The sequence below is a fragment of the Pelophylax lessonae genome (assembly GCF_965119305.1).
Source record: "Pelophylax lessonae genome assembly, chromosome: 1".
In the NCBI taxonomy this organism is placed as follows: domain Eukaryota; kingdom Metazoa; phylum Chordata; class Amphibia; order Anura; family Ranidae; genus Pelophylax; species Pelophylax lessonae.
The window spans coordinates 693,675,859-693,697,896 of NC_138768.1; the positions used below are offsets into that span (position 1 = coordinate 693,675,859).

Genomic DNA, 22,038 nt, shown 5'->3' on the forward strand with positions numbered 1-22,038 from the left:
AATTCATCAGTGTATTGCATATAATGCTTATCAAGCAACTAGGCAACCAATATATTATTCAACATATACATGTGTTGTGGATGGATGATGCAAAGCAGCACCAGCTAAATGTTATCACTGGGACATTGCTCTGGCAAATCCTTAGAATCATTTGGGCCTTTATGGTTACACCCCAGTGAGATAACTCCTCCCCTTCTTGTAGCATCCAAGTATGGAAAAGACAGTTTTGTTTTAGCTGTCCTTTATTTTTTTTTTTGTCTCTGTTGTGAAATTAAACTGAAGCTTACATAAAACAGGACACAAAAGGGGTTGATTTACTAAAATCAGAGAGTGCAAAATCTGGTACAGCTATGCATGGCAGCCAATCAGCTTTTAACTTCAGCTTTTTCAGTTAAGCTTTGACAAAAAAAATAAAACCTGGAAGCTGATTGGTTTCTATGTAGACCTGCACCAGATTTTGCACTCTCCAGTTTAAGTAAATCAACCCCAAACTAGAGTAAAAACTATGGCTTTAACCACTTTACCTCCGCTCACATGGAGGCTACTGCGGCAAAGTGCCGCGATCCCGTCCAGCGACGTAGACCTACGTCGCTGGACTCCGCCCCTTGTGGGCGGCGCTCGCGCGCCGCCGGAGGCTCGCTCCCGCTGTGTTCATTCACAGCGGGAGTCGGGCCAGCGGAGGAGCAGCGGCGATTGCCGCTGCTCTGCCCCGATCGTCGGGGATCGAGTCTGGAGATCCGCCCGCTGTGTGTAAACACAGCGGGCGGATCTCCATAGTGACAGGGACTGACAGATCGGAGTGTTCAGCATAGCTGGACATCCGATCTGTCCTTCTGTCACACAGTCACCTCCCCCCCCACATGTCAGTAAGCACCAGGCATACATTAACCCCTCCCTCTCCAATAAAATTAACCCCTTCCCTGCCAGTGTCATTTTTACAGTAACAGTGCATATATATAGCACTGATTACTGTAGAAATGTCACTGGTACCCCCAAAAGTGTCAAAAATGTCAGTCAAGGGTCCGATCTGTCCGCCGCAATGTCGCAGTCCCGCAAAAAAAATCGCAGATCACCGCCATTACGCGTTAAAAAAAAAACACCAAAAATGACAGAAATCTTTCCCTTAGTTAGTAAACGCAATAACTTTTGCGCAAACCAATCAAAATACGCCTATTGCGATTTTTTTTACTAAACATAGGTAGCAGAAAACAAATTGGCCAAAAATTTAAAAAAAATTTGATTTTTACATTTTTTGGGGGGGGGAATTTCATATAAAAAAATGTGAAAAATATTGTTATTTTTTCAAAATAAACGCATTTTTTTGTTTATAGCGCAAAAAGTAAAAATCGCACAGGTGATCAAATACCACCAAAAGAAAGCTCTGTTTGTGGGAAAAAAAGGACGTAAATTTCGTTTGGGTACGGCATCGCACGACCGCGCAATTGTCAGTTAAAGTCGCACAGCGCCGAATCGCAAAAAGTGGCCTGGACGGAAGACAGCAAAATCCTCCAGTGGTAAAGTGGTTAATGAATTAATCCAACAATGTCAGCTCCTGCAAGAAACAATATAGAGCAGAGTCATAATTTCCAATCAATGGAAATTAGGAGGAAACAGGGCTGGTTCTGATATTCAGTACAAGAGGTTCCGTCTCGCTGGTGGAATGTTCTATGTTCTACTACTGTAGCTTTTCAAAGACAATGAATCATACAACTGGCCAGAGATGAAAGTACAACAAATCCCAATGACTAGCATTAAGTGTACCTTGTTAGCCTGAGGCTACATAAGCACACTGATTTCTCTTTTTGTCTCCAGCAGCAAAGAACATCCTAATGATTTATTCCAGGTTTAGCAATAGAAAAAAAAAAACATTAATATTAACTGTTTAGAATGAAGGAAAAGGTTTGTTCACGTCGCTTAAAGATAGTAACTGGCTTGTATTAGTATACCTTCAAGCATATATCCCTAACGAATGACCATGATGACGGCACACCAGAGATTTGTAACTTCATAGACAAGCATTGTAGTCAGCAAGATAAGCAACTCTGAAATTTGCAACTAAACACCATCAAAAATAACCAAAGAGATTTTTAGCCTTCTATTGATTCCTGCTACAAAGTTTCTAGAAGGTAGTGGCCTTTAGGTAGTATTTAGGTTTCTAACTTATTGAGGTTGATTTTCGAAAGGCAAATAGACTGTGCACTGTGCTAAGTGCAGTTTCACTCTGCAAGTGCAGTTGCTTCAGAGCTTAGAAAATGAGGTAAAGCTTCACTTTGCAAATAATACCCAATCACGTGCAAGGAAGACTTAAAAGAACAGCATTTTTGCTTGCACATGATTGGATGATGGTAGTCAGCAGAGCTTCTGCTCATTTACTAAGCTCCTGAGCAACTGCACTTTACAAAGTGCATAGTCTATTTGCCTTTAGTAAATCAACCCCATTATGTTTGTGTCCAGCTCCCCTAAACATCAGTGTTGTATTAATAGGGCTGTCCTCATAGTCTCTTCAACGGCAGTTGAGCCTGGAATACCCCGGAGGTCCGGCGGCAGTATATAATGGCACAGCAGGGAGGATTCCTCTATTCACCTCGAATGTGTAAATGAGGGAATCCATTTGTTTTTTTATATCATTTTTTTTTTTCGTTTGGCCCGCTGGCTGAACGAAAAAAAAAAAAAAAATTATGGGCAGCTTTAGACTGGCCTTGGAAAGGACAAACCTACTCTTTTGCTGCTTTTTCCTTCACTCCAGGTCCAAATTCCAGTATTAATCACACATACTAGAGAAATCCGCAATCCTCCAGTTATATCCCACTGTCCCTAGCACAACATGAGCAATGTAGGTACTGAAACGCATCAAGTGGAGGAATTAGACCAGTTCCCTCAAACAATGTGAATACAAACACAGGTAATGATACGTTTATAAGCTTTGCACCGCATTTTTGTGTACTTTTGTTGCCTTTAAAGCCTTGTGAGTGGGTCAATACTTCTATAATTCATATATATCTATTAATGTAGAACAAATGATAATAATTTAAAGCTTTTGAATATATATATTGATACATTTCAGGCATTTTTATAGTTCAATTATTATTACATATATTAATAACATATATGTATGTCCAATAGGTGACCTACTTTGAAGGGTCTGATCATTGGATAATTGCACATGGTAAAGATACACAAGGATTCTATCGAAAAACATTTCTATCTAGAGCTATTTAGTGGAGGTTAGTGACCCTAAGACAGACAATGATGTCACTCATCCCTCGCTGTTTTTTTAACAAAGAAACGCTAGGCAGTAATCCAAAGAGATTTCATGAGGAGGATTGTGGAAACAGAAATAGCAACAAAGGAGCCACTGCTAGGCCTACAGGATTTTGTCCAGTCTCCAAAAACAACTGTTACAACAACTTTAATGGGGGAAAAACAACATATATTTTGTCTTTGAGGACACAACATTATACGTCTAATCATTTTAGTACAATTACTCTAAGCTACTCTAAAGGCTTATTTATTGTCCGATGTACTTTCTAGCATCTGAATTCCCCATCCAATAGTTCTGTAAAACAATCAGTCAGTGAGGCTTAATTTCCAGGCTAATTTGTACTGTTTTCCCAAGAACAAGATCAGCAGCAGGTGTACCTGCAAACTCTAACAATTAATGTCATATTTGCTCTATGTTGTTTTTTTAATATACCAATGAAAGGGATTAGATTGAAAACAGACCATATTATTGGGGACCATTAAAGTGACACCAAACTATATCCTTATTCTCCAAAAAGAATCTATACATACCCACTACTATGAGGTTTAAGTAAGCTCTGAACTTAGCGGGAAACGCGTCCCTTTTTTAATGTTCCTGTCATACCTGTGATGTGATTTTAATTCTTCAATAAAGATACCAAGGAGTGCAGCAAGATTCCGGATTTTTGCATGCTACTGAATCTCAGACTAGCTGTGCAGAACCCTGGGTTCCAGCTCACAACATGTGAGAGTCGGTCACTCACATAGTGCATCATTACTTTGGCTTTAAAGGAACTTTTGTGAGCTGAAAATGTATTGTGCTCTATGCATCTGCTGACATTGTTCACAGCTCTCTATGGGCAACAGAACACCTTTTCCCTATGTTATGCAGATGAGGAGAGAGGGAGATGTTCTGTAGCCTCAACAACTTCCTGTCTTAGGGTGATAATGCTGCTTTCCCATAGATAAAGTATAGCAAAAGAGTATTGTCACCCTAGGACAGGAAGTATGTTACTGGCAGAATCACCGAAAGAAAATAAAGGAAAAAAAGCCTGATAGAGAAAATAAATTCTACTTGCAACTTTTATTGGCAACTTCATGTTTGAACAGTGTTTTTAGGAACCATTTCACTTTAACTGGTGAGAAACAAAGGGCCTTTTTCAGGATATAAGAGTTGGAGATTCCTACAGGAGTACTTATCTTCCCCTCCCTATGGAGAGCACCAAAGCCCCAGCTTCAGAAATCTATCATGATTTTAAGATCATGAACAGACGGTTTGAATCTCAACCTGGATCAGCAGGGACTGGCCGAGATTCAAACCTTATCGATTGATCAACTTGGGTACAACCAGCATGTCAGATTTTTCTACATATGGTTACTGCCATCAGCTGTAGCCACTAGCAGTAACCATTGTACTCTGCCAGCCGGGAATGCTCCGCGCACCCCCTGCTGGCAGATTACCCATGGTGGAAGAAAAAGAAAATCGTATCATCAATGGCCAGCTTTAAAAGACTACAAAAAAAAGCTTGAAACTATATTGGCGATGACTGTTTGGATTTGAATGTTCAACACTTGCTTGTATTAACATGTAGATTTGCAAGCTTCTAATAAAAATGTATTTAAACTGAAAACAAAAATGAATGCAGCAACCACACCTACAGACTGGTAAGCTGCAATATATTACTTTATATATTAAGGATCATTGAGCCGGGACATTGTTACCTCACTGATACCTGCCCTATCATGTCTAGGACTAATGTCAGAAATGATGACTTACAATGCTCATCAAAGTCATAATATATGTCCAGAAACCTAAAAGCAACAAAGCATGATGTAAATGAAAAAGAACTGTTAAATTATTGGGACTCCTGCACTACTATCAGCACAGGTTGCAGCTACAGGCTGATGTGTAAAAATGGAACAAAATGTACCTTGATAGCAGCTATGGTTTGAATCTCGGCCAGTCCCTGCTAAACCGCACAACATTCAAACTGAATATGATTGTTCATCATTTATTTTCTAATTTTATTAAATAATTTATAACCAGAAGCGGTAAAGCAGAAGCTTACAGAAAATAAATAACTGACTGCGTCATATATCTGGAAATGAGTTCACCAATAATACTTTTGGCCACATTGGCGCTTTTGTCAGATGTCAGCACTGACATCCTGCCAGACTGGATCTGAACATACAAATGTTTTAGAGATGATTCAAGATCCTGCTGATTAAACATTATGCACTCTACGGTTCAGCCAGACTGATCAGATGGCCATTGCAGGATGTTATACAAAGAGATGTTCTGCAACCATATGGCTATTTACAAATGTAAAAAGCAATGGGCTAAACACAGTGATTTATAGAAATCATCTGACTTTGTCTCTGCACTTTGAACCCACTGTTAAATAGCTACTAAGAAGCTGCCATAGTTCCAACAGCTGCTTTGGGCACAATGGATTACCAGCTTAAAACCCCCCCTTGAATAAACCATGTTACGATACTGTGTACAAATTATGCAATTTATTTGTGAGTTAAAAAAATCTCTTTGATCGGATCATTACCTACCTTGTATATGCCTAAATACCTAGGATATTATGATCTAACGGAATGGTTGTATTTAAAGATCATTCTGCCCTATGCACTCATTGACATAGGCATCATTTATAAGCCCTGCCCTTTCTGCCATATGAATATCTTTTCTGAATATCTTTGCAAACACTCAAACCAAGGAGTGCTATTGTTGGCAAGACGCTATCTGATTTCACATCCACCATCTGAATATACAGTCCAACCAATAAGAGAGCTCAATAGATTCAAGAGATTGTTGCCTGAATCCTACATCTCCTCTTGACAGCCCTTGCAGTTGCCTTGCTTACACACAAATATCTAGAATTAACCAATCGAAAAACAAAATAGGATGAGGAAAAAATAAGTTCAATATGTAAATGCTTTATCTTTATTCTGACCGCTCTAAACTCATTGCCAGCCCTTGGTAGTAATATAAGCCTTTATTATTCTTTAAACTATTTCCACAGCTATTTTAAACCACGCAAAGGCATGTTCAAAGCCTGCCTGAATGCTTACAGTTTACCCAGGAATGCTTAGCATATTGTCTAATAAACAGGTTGCTAAGACACCGTTGCTATGTCTGTTAAGTGTACTGAAGCTGCAGCCTTCCAGCACTAATAATTTTCTCTGGGATTAGAAATACCCCTTTGTGATATTTATTGATCTCAAGTTTCTGAAGTGCAATGAGCAAAGAAGAAAGGTCCCATTCAGAGCAAGTGAAAATTCTATGAACAATAAATAAAGGGTGTATTTTTCTTCCACACCACCTACTGAAATCCTTTTCTAAAATGGAACATTAAACATTTATTGAGGAGAACGGCCAATACATCACATCCTTCCAAACACAACAAGACTTGCAAATTAGAAAATGAATCCTGTAAAAATATAATTAAACTGAAAAGTTATTGACAACTGTAAAATGCTTTTTAAATAATTTCACTATACTATATAAAGTCGGGTTTATACTCTAGCTTGTCAATAAGCCAGTAAACACATTTACCATTTAATTGTTCATTAGAGACTTAATTATAGTACTTAAAAATGGTGACTCGGTATGTATCCTACAGGAAAACCTCAAATAAATTCTATTTTGAAAGTGACTTAATACATTTACCGCAGTTTTTCCCTTGAGACTATAATATATCTAGTTAATACTAAACAAAACTTTTTTTTTTTCATGTCAGTTTAAACGTGCCAATGTTTATAGGACTAATCCTAGAATAAAACAGCACACCACTTATCTGGAGAAGCTCCAAAAACCAACACCTAGACCAACCCTTTCCCCTTGGACACCTAATACCAGCTTTTTCCTGTTGGGCATCTAAGGTCCAACCCTTTTCCATTAGATGTTTAAAAACAATAGACTCCTAAAAAAACAACTCTTTTTCCCTAAATACCTTGAATGGAACTAAACCCTCCTGTCCTTTTCAGCCAAGGAAGTTGCCATCTTAGCTTCTGTTTGATCTTCAACTTCCGTGGTGGTGCACGTGTGATCAGTTATGACACCAGCCATTTGATAGTTTTACAGTTTAGTTGAGAGCACAAGTAAAAATGACAATTAGCCATCCCAGCATGCCTTAAATGTTAAATCAATGGGTTTTGTTCTCTTTTATTAGACATGTAAAAAAAAAACAACCCATTCTTACTCTTAGGCTCCATTCATACCTGAGCATATCTATTTACTAGGTGAATATATAAACACAGCGCTATGAACTGTGAAAGTATATTGAATTATCTTAAAAAACTAGTTATATAAAGTGTCCAAAAAAATAATAATTATGTATATCACACAATCTTAAACAATCAAATCAGTGAAAAAAAGAAAAAAGAAAATATCCAAATCAAAGTGTCCAAATAAAGTGTCCAAATATAATTCCGTGCTGACAAAACCAAAGAAGTCCACTTTGAAAACTTGAAACAAAAGTGTGTTCCCAAGTGCTCAACAAATGAAATCCACACGTGCCCTTGTACCCCACACGTGAATCCACTTACCGGATGTTGTGGACCCCTATAGGCCTTATGGTCTAGGGGTCTAATAAGCTTAAGGGTAAGTGGATGAGCTGGGTGCCTTCAGATTAATCTCCAATAGACATGTGCAAAAAAAGCATAAAAATCCAATGGTTCCAAATATGTTATAATTTATTGCACAATATAGGAAATACACTCACATATTATAGGTTAAATACAAGCTAAAACCTTTCTTGACCAGGTGGGCTTCTTCACGTGCGGAAGATGTGTGACCTCTTTGATTTGGATATTTTCTTTTTTCTTTTTTTCACTGATTTGATTGTTTAAGATTGTGTGATATACATAATTATTATTTTTTTGGACACTTTATATCACTAGTTATTTAAGATAATTCAATATACTTTCACTGTTCATAGCGCTGTGTTTATATATTCACCTAATATTTTTCACTTGTTGATGAACAGCAGCTTTAACGTTTTTATTTACAATTTATTACACTTTTTTCACATATGTGCAGGGTGGACCTGTTTGGTCTATTTTTATTTTAATTCCATATCTATTTACTGACATTTTTCGTGCGGTTTTAAGCTTTTTTGCAGCTTTTTACAAGCTTTTTTAAATCATTTTAGAAGCGTATTACAAGTGTTTTACAGCTTTAGGTGTTTTTGTTTAGCCAATAGAAAGCACTAGGGGGAGGTGAGGGAGAGGAAATTAGGGATAGAGAGCTGCTGTTGTACGAGTGACAAAACGCTCATAAAATGCTCAGTCGGGCATTTCTATTGAAGTGCATGAGGCCAAAAACGTTTGTAATCTGCCAAAAAGAAACTCATACTTTTTTTGAGCGACAGGCATTTTGCTTCAGGTGACAGAATGCTTAGATGTGAACAGGGGCCATTGAAATGAATGGGATTTAGCTTGTTGAGAGTTTTATAGCTAAAAGCTTCAAGCAGAAAATTGCTTAGATGTGAACAGGGGCCATTGAAATGAATGGGATTTGGCTTGTTGAGAGTTTTATAGCTACAAGCTACAAGCTTCAAGCAGAAAATTGCTTAGGTGTGAACAGTGGCCATAGACACCCAGATTCCAACCTCTTTTCATCACACCTGTAAAGACTAGCCCTTTTCCATTAAACAGATAAAATCTACCTTCTTCCTTCAGACATATAAAAACAGCTCTTTCACATAGACACGTAAAGCTTTTCTCTTTTCCATTAGACCCTTAAACACTTGCCCTTTTCCAACAGCCCTTTTCTTTTGGATGCCTCAGTTTCATTAGTTATTGGAGCTGGCTACAAAATTGCCAACTTTAGTAAGTACTCATATTTTTAAATACAGTGGTTTGTGATTATGTGACACAATAGATTTGTGACACATGGGGTCGCCAGACTAAGTGCAGCAGCGTAAAACCTATTGGATTTATTACCAGCCAACTGGCAACTTACATGAGTAGTAAGCAAGTAGGCATGTCTGTATATTTGGGGCAGATGTATACAGGTGGCCCAAGGTTATCTGGAGAAGGTCCTGAGAGACTCGAAGCTCCTGAGCCTGGCGTGTGAGGATCACAGCCAGAAGCAGCGGCAACCAGCGTAGAATGCCGAAGGATCAAGACCAGAAGTGACGTCAGCAGAAGACAGGAGATGTAAGTTGCCAACTGGCTTTAAATTAATCCATTCAGTTTTAACCTGCTACACTTAGTCTGTTGTCCCTGTGTGATCCTTTTTGTATTCTTACAGAGTTATTGCTTCATTCAATGGGGAGCTGACACTGATGTTGCTTAGCTTTACACACTCTTTTATATGGACTTCATGGACTCATTGTATATGGACTTTTTACTCATTGATTTTGTTCAGCAGCCATAAGAGCAGGGGTGTCAAACTCAATTTCATTGCGGGCCGCATCCCCATTATGGTCACCCTCAGAGGGCCAGTTCTATCTGTAGCCCAGCACTATCAGAAGTCATGAGCCCCCACCCTCTCATCCCTTACATCACAGTGTATCCTCTTTACCATGTGCTGCTGCTGGGAAGAAGCTGGAGGCAGAGCTGGGAAGCAGCAACAGCAGTGTCTGGAGGAGGCTGGAGTCTGCTGAATGCTAAGACCAGTGGAGATGGAGAGGAGGGGGTGCTGCAGCTGCACAAAGAGGTGCAGGATCTGTAGGAGGAGTTGTGTTCTCCTCTCTCCTGCCAACTGCTAAGTTTGGAGGGTGGTCCTCTCTGCAGCTGCAGGGGGAAGCACAGGATCTGGCAGAGGAGATCTGTCCTCTCTGCTGCCATCTGCTGTGATAAAATGGGGGCAGAGATAAGGGAGATGCAGCAGCTGCAGGAGAGGGGCAAGGGCCACATGAAATGGCCTGGAGGGCCGGATTTGGCCCGTGGGCATTGTGTTTGACACCTGTGCATTAGAGTATATCCACCTTTCCAGCGCCATTCATTTTATTCTTTACAATTCAGTTATCACCAGACAAAATAGTGACCTGTATAGCTGCTTCAAATAAATCTACAGTATGTTACAAAATCTCTTGGTCCTTATTAGCCAAAAAGTAAACTTTTTAGAAACTAGGTAATTGATAAAGTTGCCACCCACATCATTCAATCAAAACTTGTCACTTCAAGAATTGCTTTAACAACATCCACAAACATCTGGTTGGCATCTGTGAAGAAGATAAGTATTTTTTCGACACGCATAGACTGTTAAAAGCCTACAAGTACTTTTGCATTCCCGTTCCAAATAGATTACCTAGTTGCCTTGTATTGGAGTCCTTTGTGACTCTTGGAAACAATAGAACCAGAAAGTGACATATAAATGGTCTCCTAAGTGACTATTTTATAGAAAACAAGGGAATCCCATGTGTTTACAATTTCCTCCTGAATGATTTCCGGCTGCAGTAACTCATTACAATGGCCTCTTCCCAGGCAAGAAATCTGAAACAGAACATCAGTTCAGTCTGCTTCCACTATGCTTTGCTGATTTTGCACTGACAAAAGGCAGCAAGGTTGTTCACTGGCATCGGCAGTGTTATAAAATGTCCCCAGAAATATTAATTTCCCATGGGTCAGATATTTGACTAATGAAACCTGGACTATCCCTGACTAGGTTCCCTCCTGGCTGAAGTTTTCTTCTTTAATACTTTTTCGTTCTTTTCTGTTCTTTATCTTGATTTTGTAAATGAGGGATTCGGACTGCATAATTCCATGGTTGTGTGGAATGGAGCGTTCTCCTCTATTTGCATGAAGGACGTACTCTGAACCCCACTAAATCGCATTGTTACCATAATATACAAGGAAATACTGAGACTTCTATGTTTTCAGTCCGTTTTGCAATCTATTTGTAAACTAGAAAATTAGACTGGGGTTAACTGAGCATCAATTATACAGATTGTGGTTATATACCTCTGATATATGAGGACAGTAGTCTTAGGGGGCATGGCCCTTTACCAATGTGGATTGTTGTAATATGTCTTTCACTTTGTACTAATGCAGTTACGACTTTCTGCCTTTATACCAGTGGCGGCCCGTCCATTGAGGGTGCGGGGGTGCCACCCCCCCATCCATGCATCCAGCCCCCTAATCTACATGCAGGGCGCTGGATGCATGGATTTCAAAGGGGGATTTTTTTTTTTTTGAAGCACACGATTAGAGCCAGAGGCTCTAATAGGCTTCAAAAAACGGTGGACTCGGGGAGCAGAGCACTGCGCCCTGAGCCCACCCAGTTGTGTGACAAAAGCGAATGAATATTCACTATTGCCACACTGATTCTGCTCCCGGCCAATCAGAAAGCGAGTCCTGAGACCTGTTTCCTGACTGGCTGAAAGGAGAAGGCATCCTATTGGCCAAGAAGGAGGGAGGAAACGGCCACCGAGAGGGAACATGGAGACTGAGGGGGAAGTCGCCGCCGTCTCTGCCTGTCAGTCTCGTGGAGCAAGGTAAGTAAACTGGCACGGGGAGGGTGGGGGTAAGGGATATGATGGTGCAGGTTGCAGTGATTGGGGGGGGGGGGCGTCTGACGCCCGCCCCACCGACTGATGGAGCACCAGCCGCCACTGCTTTATACTATATGCAATCCATATTGTGGATGTTGCGTATTGTTCAAAATCAATGCTGAAGTCTCTTTATTTTTGTTTGTGAAAACCTTTAATAAAAATATTGAAACAGAAATATTAATTTATAATTTAAAGCGGAGTTCTGGGCACAAAATCGACCTAATCGATTTTGTGCCCATCTGCTGGATCTTCTTCACCTGAAAAGGAATTGGATAGTTAGGTATATTTTTTTTTTTTACTCACCTTGTAATTGTAGATAGAAAATACTCACCTATTCTCCACTTCCTCCCTCTGTGCCGCGGCTCCGCCGTCACTTCCTGTCTTGCGATGATTCCTGGGAGCTGAACGTCATCGCTCCCAGGAATCAATGCGACGGCACCGGCCCCGCTCGTCACTTCCGGGGCGACGCCGCATTCCCTGCTAAACAGCTTCTGGGCATACCGGAAGTGACAAGAGGGGCCGGTGCAGGCGCATTCTGGGAGAAGAAGACACGGAAGAGGACGCAGAAGAGGATCGCGCCGGCTTCAGCTGCCCACAACAGAGATGGCAACGCTGGAGAAGAAATTTTATAAGTGAGTATTTCTTCTTGCAGGTAAGTGCGAACCGGGACAGATCAGAGGCTAGCCATTGTGGAATGTACTAGCCCTGACTGTCCCGGGGGTATGCTTATTGAAAAAACTTTTCGTGCCCGGAACTCCGCTTTAAAGTGTTAATAAACCCTCCTTTTCTATTTATGTTTTTTTTTTTTTTAAATAACATTGACCAATAGGCCTAACCAGATGTTGTAAAACTCTGCCTTTAGGGCTGGTTCACACTAGTGCGATGGCAGACATTGCATGAGATTTGCACTGCATTGCTGTGCAGATCACATGCGATGCCTGTGCGATGCCAATTCAGCCATACAAATCGTATGGCTGAATTCACACCGCATTCGGACCAAACTTGCGCAGGACACTTTTTTTGTCCACACCAGAATCCGATTGCATGGCTGTTCACACCCATGTGATCTGATTCTGCAAATCCTGCTGCATTTTGCAAACTAATTGCAGGGTGTCGTTAACTAAACATACACTTCGAAATCAGTTTGCATGAACAGGTTGCGATTTTAAAGTGGTGCGAATTTGCACCACCTCTAGTGTGAACCGGGCCTTATTGTACTTTTATTTATTTTTTTTTGTTGACGTTTCTAAAGCACTTCTGTATCTCTTCTTTTATAAGGTGCATATTACCCGGCCCCTGTGTGTGTGAGCTCCTGGGCTAGGGACTATTTTCTTACATGCTAACACTGCATGTGCCCACACATACAAACATCCCATCATCTGAGCACACTGCAGTTTGACCTCTGCATCTTTGGCAGAGGCTCCAGCTACAGAAACAGAAGCTCTGCCTCTCTTCTTACTCTAATGTACACTGATTGGCATTTCAAGTTGGCAGCCGGAGTATGGAAGTGCCCATGTGGGCAGCAGAGAGGTGTTTTTTTGCAACTGACATGATGTGTGATCATCTCATATCAGCTTGTGTTTACAAGTGAAGGGGAACGCATGCACATTAGTGCAAAGCCTGCTAGGACATGTAGTCCCGAAAAGCTGGGTCATGTGACACGTGAATGGAGCACACTCCCTGGCTGAAAGTTATTTTACCACTTGCTGACTGCCCTACGTACTAATACTGCAGGGTGCCGGCTCTTCGAAATCCTGTACCTGTAAGTAATTTTGTGCTTCTGGGTCTGCAGCGCACACACTTGCCACCATCGACCTGCTCCTGCTGGGATTGGACACAGCGGGAACTAATCAGCTGGTCCAGTGGACTTGATGTCTGCCTGGACCCGCTGATCGTTTCCGAGAGAGGCAGAATGGCAGTCTACCTAAGTAAACATGGCAGAACACCATTCTGCTAGTAGAAGAGAGAGAGATCTTGTGTCAACTAGGGATGGTGACTCTGTAGTGGGGTCATTATCTGGAGGCCGCATACAAAAGATTGAGATGCTAAGAAGAGGTCAACTCTCAGACACCCTGTGCAGGACTACCCCTGAGGCTTCTTGTGGGATATTTTAACAGGCGATGGTGACTCTATAGTGGGGTCATTATCTGGAGGTCAGCAGGCATTTCAGCTGAGGGTGGTGGTCACCGAATTCACTGGATTATTAATACTCTGAACTGTCACTTGAAGATACATAGTGGTTGATTATATACACTTTTTTTTGTTTAAGCACAGTGGGGGGGGGGGGGGGGCAGCACAGTGGGGGGGGGGACCAGGGGAGCACACAGGGGCCCAGAGACAGCAGAACACAAGTGAACTGGATAGAAGGAGTGGCGGGGGCAGCATACAGAGGAACCAATCTCCTCCATTTTCCTCCTGCAGCTACAGGAGGAAAAAGGAGGACAGTGATTTCTCTACATGCTGCCCCTTCCGCCCCTCCTATCCAGGTGTACTGGGGAGCCACACAGGCCCTGGAGCATGGGGCCCGATTGCAATTGCAACCCCTTCAACCCCTGTAGTTACACCCCTGATTATGATATATGGTGTTTAAAATGTAAGAGTGTGGGCAGTAATCACCAATTAGCCTGGGATCAAGGCTATTATTTTTTCTATATTTATTTCACATGATTTTTTGCACACAGTTTTCACAATATTGCGCAGATTATATATTGTTTCACAGACTTCAAAGTAGTCCCTGCACTACTTTGGTCCGACTTTGATGTGTTTTGATGTTCATAGACCTCAAGAATACACAGGCATTGCTTCAAGTTCAGTCAAAATTGCGGCAAAAAGTTGCGGCAGAATCGCGTGACTTTTAAGTCGCACAAGTGTAAAAGAGGCATTAGTCCTAAAACATTTTATTACAGTCAAATTTAACTCTACTGCATGCATGTTTGTATGGTTTTGTTTAAAACATAACCTTGTTTGGAGGCAGTAAATGATGTAAACAATTATTTTTTCTTGGCAAACCTCAACAAAATGTGCTGTTATATAAAAAAGTAAGGCCCCTTTCACACTTGTGCGACTTGTCCTGCGAATTGGGACTGCAAAGTCACATGATTTCCATTGAGTACCATTTATATCTGTGCAACTTCAAGTCGCAGCAACAGGAAAGTAGTCCCTGCACTACTTTTGTTTGACTTTGATGCCCATATATGGCCCATAGACCTCAAGATTACACAGACATTGCTTCAAGTTGTGTTGAAGTTGTGTCAAAATGGCGTCAAAGTCGCGTGACTTTCAGGTCATACAAGTGTGAAAGGGGCCTAAATGGTGCATCGCATCCCGTGACAATTTTTTTCCAAGAATTCCTCAAAGGTTCCAGGTTATTTAACTTAGTATACAATCTGCATGATAGCAAATCTCAATGGACATTTGGGCCTTAGTCTTTGATAAAAGTTTCACATCTGGCATACAGACTATACATCAATCTTGCCTATCAGATAAAAGAACACGCTATGACAGTCTTGTTATATGAATATCCTATACATTTTCTCAACTCCTCATTTTCGACACCTTCAAATCATAAACAGACATATATGGCATAATCTTGATAAGATGCAGCTGTAGCTAAAGATTTTTCCTTAAATTCAAATCTACTGTGTGACAAAGATAAAGGGGTTCGTGGGGGAAAAATCAGTCAAGTGAGACAAAGTAAACTATCATACTAAGGACTCAAGCCAAACCACACTGTATGTAAAAGGTATAAATAAAAATACTGTGTAAACACAACCACCATCATACATTATATAACAGATGCTAAGCCTTACCAACCTTTTAAACTGCTGCAGATTGGGGGGAAAAAAAGACAGCGGAGAGGTGCATTTCGTTTTTTGGAGCGCTGTTTATAAACAGGGCTGTAGAAAACGCACACGAGTGGTCATCATACCCATGAATGGCTGTGATCAAGCTGTCATCGGACATCTCAGATCAAAGGTAAAATGTACACAGCCAATCAGAGTGACTCTGTACCTTGTGATCACTGTGAACCAATCACAGCCAATACAAATGTTAACACTGCCAGTGTTTACAAACATTCAGCCCAATTACAACAGAGGAAGGGGAGAGCTGAATGTTTAGGAACACAATCTACTGTTTGCAGTAGATTGAAGGTCAAGATGGGGAGGAGGGTAAAGTTTCACTAGGAATGTTTTTTCTTAAGGGGGGTGGTTAAACCCTTCACGACGATGAAACACATATATACATCCTCACTGGACTGGGCTTTTTTCCGTGGGGCCGCATATATACGTATCTGTCATTGTGCTGGGAACATGCCACACAGCGCGCTCCCAGCACAGAGACCGGGGTCTTAGCAGCAGCCCCGGGCCCCGTACTAACAATCCGGACCCGGATCTCTCAGTTCAGGGTCAACTAATCGCTATGGTAACCTCTAATTGGCTATCACAATGATCAATCACTGTGAGACTCGGTCCACACTAGCGCGACTTGTCAGGCGACTGGTCAGCCTGACAAGTCGCACTCCCTCGCGGTCCATTAACCGCTACAGGACCCGTTCTAATAGGAGCGACACAAGTCGCTCCGACTTAGAAAAAGGGTCCTGTATTACTTCGGGGCGACCTCGGAGCGACTTGCATAGACTTGCATTATGTGAAGTCCATGCAAGTCGCTCCGAAGTTGTGGTGCATGGCAATGCACAAGTTGCCCCCGAAGTAGTACAGAGTCTTGTCGCCTTAGTGTGAACCGACTCTTAAGCCTGTCCCTGTGTTTTCTCTCTGTGAATCTAGAGGAGAAAAACATTGTATCTCTCTTTCCTTGCAGAGAAAAAAAAAGTGGGTGTAAAAAAATAATATTATTAATAATAATAAAAAATAAAAACAGCTAGGTCAAGGTTTGATGCAGGTCAGTGCCAGGGTTAGTGCTTGGGTCAAGTCAGGGTCAAAGGTCAAAGTCAGGGTCAAAGGTCATGGTCAATATATTTTGGGCACGTTTTAAAAAAAAAAAACAATTTTTTAAATTAGTATTAGAGTCAGTGTGTTTTCGGTAGAATAATAATAAAGGAAAATGTGCACTATTGTTTTTGGGCTGTACTACGGGTACATACAGCTAACATACACATATGTGGTATCGTTGCGATCGTCCAGTGCAGGAGAATTTATTTTGGGTTGTCCTTTGGTGGTAGGTTATGGTAGTAAGAAGAAATTTACAGCTAAATTAAAAAAAAAAAAAATTGTTTTTTGTTTATTTTGGGCAAGTTTTCCTATGATGATAATAATAAAAAAAAAATCAGGAGATATCCATTACCATTTACCATCAAATGAAAGCCTAATTTGTCCTGAAAAAACAAGTTATAATCCACCTAGATGCACAAACTAGTTGTGATGATATGTACGATTTTACCAAAACATTTTTGTGTCAAAATTGCTAAACTATTCTTAGGCATTTAGATTTTTTTACCCTAAGGAATGAAGGGGTTCAATTTCCACTAGCCACTGATGATTTTTGAGGGGTGCTTTTATTAAAAGGTTTAACCACTTGCCGCCCGCTAACATTTATTGCTAGTGGGCGCTACAGCCAGGCATAGTAACATACTGGCACATCGCAATACACTTCCTGGTTTTCAGGTGTGTGTACACACGCCCCCTGTTGATCTGTGCTGTGATTGGACTCAGCACAGCACGAGTTTGTCAGCAGGTTACAGCTAATGATTATGGCTGCGTACCTGCTGATTGGCTGTGGCCAATTACAACACAGAGTTCTGTGTTTATAGACACACAGAACACAGAACAGCGATCTGGCTGTTTCTTATCCTGAGTTCAGGGAGAAAAAATAGGCAGATCCTGTGAATAAAAGCAGCACACATACACTTGATAGGCACACAGGTAACCCCTTGATTGCCCTTCTGATCACCCCTGTCATCCATTAGTGCCATTAGTACAGTGTACAGCATTATCAAAGATCACTGTATTAGTGTCACTAGTGACGTCAGTGTCAGTTAGTCAATCAGTGTCCCTCACAGTCAGTGTCAGTTAGCACCAGATTGTCCGCCATACTATCACAGTCACATTATAAGTCGCTGACCACTGCCATTACCAATATAGCGTCTATAGCTGCATAAATTCCAGTATATATACCATAGTTTATAGACGGAAAGAAGAAAATATATATATTTTTTTATTTATATTATAAAAAATAAAATACCCATTGCTGATCAAATACCACCAAAAGAAAGCTGAAAGTGCTTACAAAGTCACTTTGAGTTTTAAATTGTTTGAATATTTTTTGCAAAATTTTTATCTTCTCACATTTTTGTCACTTCTATAATAGAAGAAAACTTTCCTACCTTTGGCTTTGGGTTGCCAGTCACCATGCATGTAAAAGTCGCTGGCATTCCTTCAAAGATCTTGAAGTGGCGCAGTTTTGTTTCAAATTGAGGAGGGGTGCCATCAGATTCATCCCCATGTTCTACTTCATCATCCGATTCTTCCACAGGAGAACGTTCCAGGCGATACTCAATTTCACTGATAAGCCTCTGCTCAAAGCTGGACACTTTGTACTCCTATCAGATTAAAATGTCAGCATGTCAAAATGTCAAAATAAGTAACTTCTCTTTGAAAACACTCTCAGTCATCCAAATTCTGCAACCACATGTTTTCTAAAAAATAAATCACTACAGTCCTTATTTATTACATTCCACCCTACAAAACATCACACTGCTTTATATGAGATACACATCTCATAAAGAAAACGTGAAATTTTTTTTCAGACAGCAATCTTGGGCATTAGGTAAAACAATTCAGTAAACTGTGATTGCTAAAAGAATTACACCTCTTCTAAAATCATAAATCCCTCTCATTTTACTTTAAAGTATATCTAAAAATTTTTTTTTTTTTTTTGGGATAGAGTGGGAGAGGGTTAACCTCTGTCAGGTTTTTATTGGTAATGTGGCCAAAGGCAGAAAGTGAAGAAAAATAGGATACAGGCAGAAATAAATAAATAAAATACTAATAAATAAATAAATACCTAAATAAATACATTAAATCTCACATTCCATACTTTATCCAGAACACAAAAAAGGTTTTGCCTTAGATTTATTTCTTAAATATAACTTTAAAAAATTTCCTGTAGACAGACTAAGAAATGCTTGTAGAGCATAAAAGGGTAAAATAATAAAACAGTCATTCTGAAGTATGCAACCTCCCTCTCTCACAGTCACATCAGCCTTTAAACCAGGGCCATCTTACTGAATGGGCATACTGGGAAGTTGCCCGGGGGCCCCACTTGCCTGGGGGGCCCCACCTGCCCAGCGACCCAGCCAAGCATTAGTCCCGATTCCTGTGTGCATCCCACCGCCGAACTTAGCAGGTGGCAAGCACCTGTCGGCCCTTGCACTGCTGTCAGGCCACTTGGGCCGTGGAGGGGGAGCCCACAACTGCAGGAAAGCCTGTCTGCCTCCACGGGAACAGGCACACACAAGACAGTCAAGTCTGACTCCCGTCCATGTGTGTGTTCACTGGACCCAGCTGACGTACTTGGAAGCTGTCATTAGCCTGGCACTGCTGTACCAATAAATATTGCCTGCATTGCCTGGGGCCCTTTAATGCTCTTAAGATGGCACTGCTTTAAACAGGGTATTCCAGTACTCAAAGGCGAGGATTATTTGCTAAAGGCAAATCGCTTATTCAGTATGGAAGGAAATTTGCACAAAAGTTTAGTGAATAAGGTAAAGCTCTGCTGAATTCCATCATGAAATCACGTGCAAGAAAAAAATTCTATTTTTTTTTTGTTTTATTATTTTTCTTTTACACAAGTGGGTATTCTTTGCATGGTAAAACTTCACTCTGGCAAATTAACTTGAAAAGTGTAAGTTCCCCTGTAAAGTGAACATCCTATTTGCCTTTAGTAAATGAACCCCATGGCCTCAATGCTGGATCAGAGATGCTATCTAAGACATTCTCCCGTGTCTCTTTAGATACAGCTTTCTGCATTACTAGAAAAACAAAAGATCATTTGGTAGGCTTCCATATATGTTCACAAGCATCAAAACTACAATTCGAAATGTCTCAAAGGAAATGGAAAAGGGAAAATATTAGTCAGCGAGCCCTTAACCATGTGTATTATTTGGCCTGTAAATGTTAAAGGGGGAGAATGACTGTGGTTGTGCTATCTGTTGCCCCATGACACAGAAGCTGTCTATGAACCACATACTTTTCTTTGTAACAACTTGATCTGTATATATTGAATTCAACTCCAGGGGCCTGTAATATGTGTTTATTTTAAACCAAGTTTCTGATTTTTCCAAGCTTTAAGCGCTCAGCAGACTTTTTGTTTTTACTGCATTTCTTTAGGTAAGGAATGAGCAAACAGACCTCTGCTAAGGGTCACAAAACGACTAGAATAATAAAGTTGCCCGCAGACAGTTTTCCACACAAAATGTTATTTAATCTACACGTGTATAATTAAACTTCAGAGGATATTGTTAACCTCAGAATCCATCCTTTATTTTCCTGCCTGTCATAATGGAATAAATAAACAAAACACTAGCGGTTCTACGGTATTAGTGCCAATACTTAAGTGTCTGTCACTAAGGATTAACTATAAAAACACTTAAAAAATAATTTAAAGGATTTGTTTGATAAGGTAGAGTTATAACTCTGTGAGAATGATGATTTAACCGCTTTGGTATTTTTTCACATCTACAGGGTCCCTTCTTCACTAGGAAAGGTTTGTCAAATGCTTTTGTGCTAGGTAAAACAAGACATTCTTGGTTACTGCATTCTTTAACTCAACACTAGATGTTTGATCCATGTTAGTTCATACGGACCATCAGGGTGAGTAACATTTTGTATAAAATCAACAAAAATAATAGCATGGGAGGAAAAGTCAAACATGAATCTAAACTGGTTTTGTAAATGTGATATAATACAAGGAACACTGCATGTGCCTTCTGGTAAAGTGAACAGTCAGTCCTGCTTTATCAGTTTTTTATTTTTATTTTTTTAATACAATTACTAGACCACTAGAATGGTTAGCTAGGTTGTCGAGGGGAAGGGGACATGATGAAAAATGAGTCCTTAGCCAAGATTAAACTTACATTTTGGAATGAGAAAGTTAAAAATATATTCATCCTCCTTTTGTAAACTGGAACAACTGTTCAAAATACCCTGTTTACTTTAACAGTATATTAACTGATGCCCTAAATCATGGATTAAAGTGACAAGCTATGTACCAAGAAATTGCATTTCCATTTCTACACTCATTATTTGTAGCATTTTCTTATTTTTTGCCTTCTCCTTCCATGACCAGAAATGTTTCAACTATATAAAAATCATCAACTCAAAATAATTAAACATTTGGGGTTGATTTACTAAAGGTAAATAGACTGTGCACTCTGCAAGTGCAGTTGCTCCAAAGCTCCGTAAATGAGGTAAAGCTTCACTTTGTAAAGAATACCCAATCACGTGCAAGGAAAATAAAAAATAAACAGCATTTTTGCTTGCACGTGATTTAATGATGGAAGTCAGCAGAGCTCCTTGTCATTTACTAAGCTCTGGAGCAAGTACACAGTATTTTTGCCTTTAGTAAATCAATCCTACGTTATTTGAAAGAACCTATTGTCTAGATTAAGTACAAATAATATTATACACTATATTGTCAAAAGTATTGGGATGCCTACCTTTACACGCACATGAACTTTAATGTCAATCCTTTCTTTGTGCACTGGTCCAAACCATTTGGTGGAGGGGGAGATTATGATGTGGGTTTTTTTTTTCTGGGGTTGGGCTTGGCCCCTTAGTTCCACTGAAAAGAACTCTTTAAGGCATTAGTGTACCAAGACATTTTGGACAATTTCATGCTCTCAACTTTGTGGAAACAGTTTGGGGATGTTCCAACATGACTGCAAAAAAGTCTTCCCAGAAAAGTTGAAGCTGTTATAGCTGCAAAGGATGGGCCAACACAATATTGAACCCACGGACTAAAACTGCAATGCCATTAAAGTTCATGTGCGCGTAAAGGCAGGTGTCCCAATACTTTTGACAATATAATGTATATATTATATACTGTTCTTTGGCGCATACACCATATATACACATATATGTTTATACATCAAGCTCATTCTGGCCATATAGAATGTGGTTCAGAAGCATATACAGTATTTCTAAATGTTTTGTTACTTATACAGTAGATAGTAGTTGTGGGGGAAAAAAATAATGGAGAAATAAATTCCGCTTCAGAAAGAAATATTGAGGAATTTTTTTATATATTAATGAACATTGCTACAATGCAACAT

At 40.2% G+C, this 22,038-nt stretch overlaps 1 protein-coding gene across 3 annotated transcripts in view; it reads right to left on the reverse strand.

The window, feature by feature from the left end:
- PALLD (palladin, cytoskeletal associated protein) overlaps positions 1-22,038 on the reverse strand; it is a 505,650-nt gene that overhangs the window by 34,340 nt on the left and 449,272 nt on the right. For all 3 annotated transcript variants that reach the window (XM_082252316.1, XM_082252317.1, XM_082252318.1), the window contains one exon: positions 18,091-18,306. In XM_082252316.1, the coding sequence (XP_082108442.1) occupies positions 18,091-18,306 (216 nt within the window). The remainder of the gene's footprint in view (positions 1-18,090; positions 18,307-22,038) is intronic.